Source organism: Alosa alosa, chromosome 3 (assembly GCF_017589495.1).
Source record: "Alosa alosa isolate M-15738 ecotype Scorff River chromosome 3, AALO_Geno_1.1, whole genome shotgun sequence".
NCBI lineage: Eukaryota > Metazoa > Chordata > Actinopteri > Clupeiformes > Clupeidae > Alosa > Alosa alosa.
This window is the reverse complement of record NC_063191.1, coordinates 36494393-36501611: the sequence shown is the minus strand read 5'-3', so window position 1 is coordinate 36501611 and position 7219 is coordinate 36494393. Positions and strand designations below refer to the sequence as shown.

The following is a 7219-nucleotide window of genomic DNA, read 5'->3' as shown; positions in this document are numbered from 1 at the left end:
TAACATTAGCCAAAAATGTCCACCCTGTCATTGTCCACCCTGTCAGCAAGCCTTCCATGACAGGGTGGACATGGTTCATGACAGGAAGGACATGTGCATAGTTTAGGCCACATGCTGATAATGTTACACATATTACAACAGCTATTACACACATTTTATAACAGTACATGCTATACATAGTAAATTTGGACAATTGGACAATTTGGACAATTTTTTTGGCGATATCGGTATCAGCAAGCCTAGTTTGATAAGGCAAGCCTAGTTTACAGGGACTGCCAATTAAAATGTGTAAGGGAACATTTTGAATCGTCTTTTTCAAGGAATGAGATCAAAAGGAGCTGAGATAGCAAGGAGATATCGGGAACGTCGTGATGCTGACCCAGACAGAAGAAGAAAGTACCTTGAGAAAGAAAGGGTCAAATGGAAAAAAGACAGAGAGACTGGAAAGAAGAAGGGTGTCAATGAGCTCAGTGAGAGAGAGAAGAGGGCAAAAAGAAAGAAATGGAAAGAGGCAAAAAGTCAAGCCAGAGCCAGAAACAGGGCTAGTGCTTTGCTACAGTCAGAGACACCACCCAACTCCCCTGCTGAAACTCCTGAAAATCAGCGTGAGCCAGGGCCCTCCAGGTTAGATCATTGGAAGTTTAGCTGATGAGACTTATTAGAAAGTTTAGATTTATTTGAAGGACAATTATCAACTGTTTATGTCCACATAAAATGACATATGAAGGGTTCAGATGCAAAAGCCTCTAAATGCCACTTACGTCAAAAATGAGATAAAGATGGTGAATGGATGCTCTCCACACATAGTATATGTTAACCTTCTAACACTGTTCCGGTCAAAAATGACCGATTTAACCATTCCCTGTACCATAAATATAGCATTTTTCATCAGACTGCCTCAAGATCTTATGATATCCTTCACAAAAGGCTTTTGAACACATCAAATTTATTTTGACTACTTTCTTTGAATTTTGAGTGATTTATTCAACGTAGAAACACTTTTTTTGTTTACGGTCAAAAATGACCGCCATAGGAAATGAATGGGAAAGAGTATAATTTTCATCCAGGAGACAAAAGACATCTCCTTACACACACTCCTACAACTTACCACCAATGTTCCCACACACATGCATGCACACACACACACACACACAAACAGACACACATACAGTACACACATGTACACCCACTCACAGACACACACACACACTCAGTACATGTTGTCAGTTCATGTTGTCATGTTGCCACATGTACGTGTGAACCACCAATGTTCGCACACATAGGCATTCACACACATACAGAAACACACCCACCCACACACACACAAACAGACACACACACACACATGTACACGCACTCACACACACACACACAGTTCCTGTTGTCAGTTCATGTTGTCATGTTGCCACATGTGCAGGAAAACCACCAATGTTTGCACACACATGCATGTACACACACAGAAACACTCACACCCACACACACACATTTACACCCACTCTCTCACACACACACACACACAGTTCATGTTGTCAGTTCAAATAATTTAACTTCAAAACCCACTAAATACCACTCTTTCCTGGTCTGACATTGATTTATAGGCAAAAACCTATAGGAGCCTGATTTTAAATGCTCATTTAAAAGAAAAGTGGTCAGATGGATTTAGAGGGTTTTTGCATCTGAACTCTTCATATTGATAACTAACTTGCTAAAATCGTATAAAAAAATCCTTACAAATATTTTGTGTTTCAGGCAACGGCATCAAGGGGAAAGCATTCGAAGGAGTGCGAAGAGAAAACTGAAAAAACAGATTGAAATATTAGAGGCACAGCTCAAAAAAGAGAAAAGTAAAACTGAGAAATATAAGAAGAGGTACCATCGGGCCAAGAAAGAAAGTCCGCCCAAATCACCACGCATAAAAGTCAATGCTTTGTTGGCACGCAAAAAAAGTGAATTCACCCATCAAAAGAGCTCTTCTTTTCCATACATCCCTGATTGAAAATATTAGAAGAAAATATGAACATGCAAAAACAAACAGAGAGAAGCAGCTGATAGCAAAAGTGGTCAGTGGAAACATTCTAAAGAAGTATAAGCTCCAAAAGCATGCCCAGACTGCTTTTGGCTACTCTAAGAAGATAGCAAAGTATCCTGTGGATCTGACCTACCGTGGGAGGAGGTGCGTCAGTCGAAATGACATTAGGAAGAAGGTTACATCATTTTTTCTTCGAGATGATGTTAGTCGAATGACAACTGGCCGCAAACAAACAGTCACACGGCTGAAGAATAAAATGCAAAAGAGGTTGCTTACTGACACAATGAAGAACTTGCATAGGAGGTTTCTCTCTGAGCACATTGGCCACATGTCATACACCTCCTTTTGCCGTCTCAGACCCTTTTGGGTGGTAACCCCCTCTACCTCTGACCGTGACACATGTCTCTGCAAAAAGCATGAGAACTTGCAATTCATTGCCAATGCCTTGCAGAGCCAAGGGTTACTGTCCTCAAGAAACATTGAGGAAATGTCTGAAGCAACCATGTGTGACCCGAAAGCCAAGGTCTGTGCTTATGGTGAGTGCAGTGAATGCCTCCTAACTTGTCACCCGATGCTGAAAACCCCTGGGGAAGAGAACATTAGTTTATTTCAGTGGATGACAGAGAAGATCAAGAAGGATGAGAAGGTGTCAACAATAACAGTGAAAAGGGAGATAACAAAAACAGAGCATGAGCTTAACACAGATTTCCAGGAGAGGCTTGTTCATTTTAGGAGCCATGTCTTCAACATTAAATGGCAATTTGATGCCTACAGGGAGCTCAGGAGGAGTCTGAAGCCCAATGAGTCCCTCTTGCATATAGATTTTAGCTTAAAAATTACTCATGTAAGTACAGCGAAGAAGAAATACAATCTGTGCATTTTGGAGGCTCACACAAGCAGGCCAGTCTGCACACTGGAGTGCTCTACACCACTGGTGAACAAAGCCACACACCTTCTGCTCCATATCACCCTCCAGAAGACATGACCCTGTGGCCATCTGGGCCCACCTTGATCCAGTTCTGAAGGTAGTGAGAGAACGACACCCTCAAGTCAGCACACTTCATTTTTTTCAGCGATGGGCCTGCAACACAGTATCGACAAAGGGAAATTTCTTCTACCTCTCAACAGAACCCTACAAGTATGGCTTCAAAGAAATAACATGGAATTTCTTTGAGGCTAATCATGGGAAGGGGCACCAGGCGGTGTAGGTGGGGCCCTCAAGAGGTCAGCAGACCGGATTGTAGCCCATGGAGGAGACATTCCTGATGCCCAGAGCTTGTATAACAAGCTGAAAAGCCTGGACACATCTGTCGAGCTGTTCTTCATCCCAGAGAGGGATATTGAATCAAAGCCTGAGATACCTGCAATAGCTGCCGTAAAAGGCACTATGAGAATCCACCAAGCTATCAGTCTGACACCCGGCCAAATGAAATACAGAGACATTTCATGTCTATGTAAAAGGGAGAAAGGTGTTTTGGACTGCCCCTGCTTTAATCTTCAAGAGGTCACTCTAGCTAATGTTCCTGTTTCATCTGACAAGTCCCCAGCATGTGGAAAGACACCAGATAATCCTAGGAGACCAGAAATGATTGAGGTAAAGCACATTGGAGAGTGGTGCGTTGTTAATTATGACAATGAAGCATACCCAGGTATCATCATGGATGCAGAAGGGCATAGTGTGAAAGTTAAGTGTATGCAACGCCATGGCATAAACCAGTTCAAATGGCCAGGTCTTGGGACGACATCTGTTGGTACCATGACTGGCAGGTACTTTGCCTAATACCAGAACCACAGGCTCTGAACAAGCTCTTTACAGATTGAAGCGTCTGCGTGGAAGTATGTGGAACAGCAACTGCAGAACTGAGCGAGCCATGTCTCTTCAGAAAGGGAGAGACTGTTTGGAGATGCGTCCAAGTGATCTTTCTGAAATATTCTGTTTTTTCAAATCAACTGTTCTCCACTTAAAAAATGTTTTCTTCTTGTTCTACAGTTGAATGTTTGACTTTCACTGTGCAGAGTTTAACGCTAGAAGGCCACATTAATGTCTCATTTTGGGCATCTTTTCAGTGGCTGCATGCAGGTAGAGTGGATCAAAACTAGTCTGTTCAACTGGTAATTTCCCCCTACATGGGAAAAGGCATTTTTTACACAATTTTCTTGCATTGTTCCTTGCATTTATGGGGCCATTCAATGACATTCCACAACATGTCCACCCTGTCATGCCCAGGGTCCACCCTGTCATGTCTCTGTCCACCCTGTTATTTTCATGTTCTATGAAAATAAACAAATTATTTCCACAAGTTAGCAAAATCTTTTGTGTGATTCCTTTATAAGCAAATGAGGGCCAAATAGTATTGTTTGACAAATTGACCAGATATCTTTGTTGTTAGATTTTATTTAGAAAAGAAAGTGCAACTCTCGCAGATTTTATAGAGAAACAAATAGTTTGCCATAATTTCATTATTATCCAAATACTTTTCCCATTAACTAAAATGTATTGTTGAGAAAGGGACTAAATAGTTTTCTGAAAATGTACATTTTATAATCACTATGTAATTACAATGTATTTACTCTGTTTTGAAATTGTCCATGACAGGGTGGACATATTTTGCTGTTTGCATGTAAATTGTCTGCTTGCAGTTAATTTATAAAAAGTGTGGGAGCTTGACCAATATGTATTTCTAACAGCATAACATATACTTAATACAATGAATATGAAGTTCAATGGAAAATCTCAGCTTTTTTTGGGGGGGATGGGGAAGTCTCAAAGGCACCTTATGGTGATATTGACTCAAATACCTCATTAGAAACAGGTATATTTCCAACTGCTTTTAAAACCGCTGTTGTGAAACCTTTACTTAAAAAGTCAAATCTTGACCATACCAATCTGAGCAACTACAGGCCTATATCAAATCTATCGTTTTTGAGCAAAGTACTTGAAAAAAGTTGTTTTGTAATCAGTTAAATACCTTCCTCCACTTGAAAACAGTATCCTTGAAAAATTCCAATCAGGTTTTAGATCAAATCACAGCACAGAAACGGCTCTAGTAAAATAGTCAATGATCTCAGACTAGCTACCGACTCAAACAAAGTCTCAATCCTTATTCTTCTGGATTTGAGTGCGGCATTTGACACCATTGATCATAGCATCCTAATTCACCGCCTTGCGAAGTGGGTGGGTCTCTCTGATAATGCTCTAAACTGGTTTCAAACCTACATTACTGGCAGAGATTTTTATATCAGTCTAGGAGATCATGTATCTGAAAAACATGACTTGCCTTTTGGTGTGGCCCAGGGGAGCTGCCTTGGTCCCCTGCTATTTTCTCTCTATATATGCTTCCATTGGGAAACGTCATAAGTCAGCATAATGTAAACTTCCACAGCTACACAGATGATACCCAATTGTATATCTCTGTGGAGCCAACTAACCCAGATGGCCTTTGCTCCCTCACTGCATACCCTAACCTCCATTAATCAGTGGATGAGCAAAACTTTTTGAAACTAAATGATGACAAAACAGAGGTACTTCTGGTTGGACCAAAACTAAAAGCGAGATATTATTCTTAGTAATCTGGGGAACTTGGCACACCAGGTGAAATCAAAAGTAACAAGCCTCGGTGTCATCCTAGATGCAGAGTTAAGTTTTAAGCCCCATATCAGTAAAGTTACTCAGACAGCCTATTTCCACTTGAGAAACATTGCCAAAGTCGGCCCTTTTTAACTCAACAAGATGCAGAAAAACTAATTCACGCCTTTATCACTAGCAGGTTAGACTACTGCAATGCACTTTTCACTGGTCTTCCCAAAAACATCTAAAGAAATTGGCACTCATACAGAACTCTGCGGCTAGACTTTTTTTAACTAAGACTAAGAAGAGAGAACACATCACCCTGTGTTGGCTGAACTGCACTGGCTCCCTATTTCCTATAGAATTGATTTTAAGGTTATGTTAATTACTTACAAAGCTCTGAATGGCATAGCACCTTCATATATCTCTGAGCTTTTAATATCTTATCAACCACAAAGGAAACTTAGATCATCAATTCTTATCTTTTTTTAATTACCCAAAGTGCTCCACAAACAAAGTGGAGAAGCTTCGTTCACCCATTATGCCCCCCAAACTATGGAACACCCTGCCTCTGTACATCAAGCAGGCGAGTTCAGTAAATATTTTAAAAAGATCTGAAAACATACCTGTACAGGAAAGCTTTTAGTTAACTCCTCTTATCCTGTAGACTACATTTTCAGATTATTCTACATCTGCTACTATTGGAGGGCAGCCAGCCAGAAGCAGATGGGCTCCCTATTAAGTCAGGTTCTGCTCAAGGTTTCTTCCTGGAATATGGGAGTTTTTCCTTGCCACAGTTGCCATATGGCGTGCTTGTGGGGGTAAGAGGGTTAAGGCTGCCAGTCTTATGACATGTCATTTTCTATATTTTTTTGATATGTTGCTGAGTAGATCATAAACAGCAAAGAAAAGTGATTGATAATGACTGACTGACTATTATTGTGTTACATGCTTCAAATGTAAAGCACTTTGAGCTGCATTCTGTGTATGAAAGGTGCTATACAAATAAAGCTTATTATTATTATTATTATTATTATTATTATCCTTTAGAGAAACCAGTGATCTGGCCAAGGGGAAGCGGTGCCTGAGTGTGTGTGTGTGGGTGTTTGTGTGTGGGTGTGTGAAGGGGGTGTGTTCATGAGGTCCTGATAAGAAAACAAATCAGCACTCATTCCAGAGCTCTCCTGAAAGGTGTTCTTTAGTCGGCTGGAACACACTGCTAAGATTTAAGGATTTACTCCTCAGTCCTAGACAACTTTTTAGTGCCTAGAAACTGTTTAGTGCCTTTCGATAGCTACAATGACTTCCTGTTATTCAACAAGCTGAGGTGACAGACAACAGATTTTTTCTTGAAGAATTTGATCTGATTAAACAAACCTCGCGCTGTAGGTTAAACTTTATGCGGATTTGAATTTTTGATATGGCTTTGCCCAGCAAGACAACGACCTGCTTTTTACAAATACTTGTCTTTGGTGAGTTTCCCAGAATAAATAATTTAATGAGTTTGAGGTTTTGGAGGAGTATGAATGTAATGAGTTGAAAGTTTGTGTCTTTTAAAATGTGTGTCTGTAAGAATTAATCATTTCATTTCATCAAACGCTAAACTCAAATGTTTGATTTTG

At 40.4% G+C, this 7219-nt stretch overlaps 1 protein-coding gene across 1 annotated transcript in view; it reads left to right on the top strand.

The window, feature by feature from the left end:
• The first annotated feature begins 6829 nt into the window (after positions 1–6829).
• LOC125291977 overlaps positions 6830–7219 on the top strand; it is a 26432-nt gene continuing 26042 nt past the window's right edge. The window contains exon 1 of the mRNA XM_048239051.1: positions 6830–7069. Coding sequence (XP_048095008.1) covers positions 7018–7069 — 52 coding nt within the window. The 5' untranslated portion in view covers positions 6830–7017. The remainder of the gene's footprint in view (positions 7070–7219) is intronic.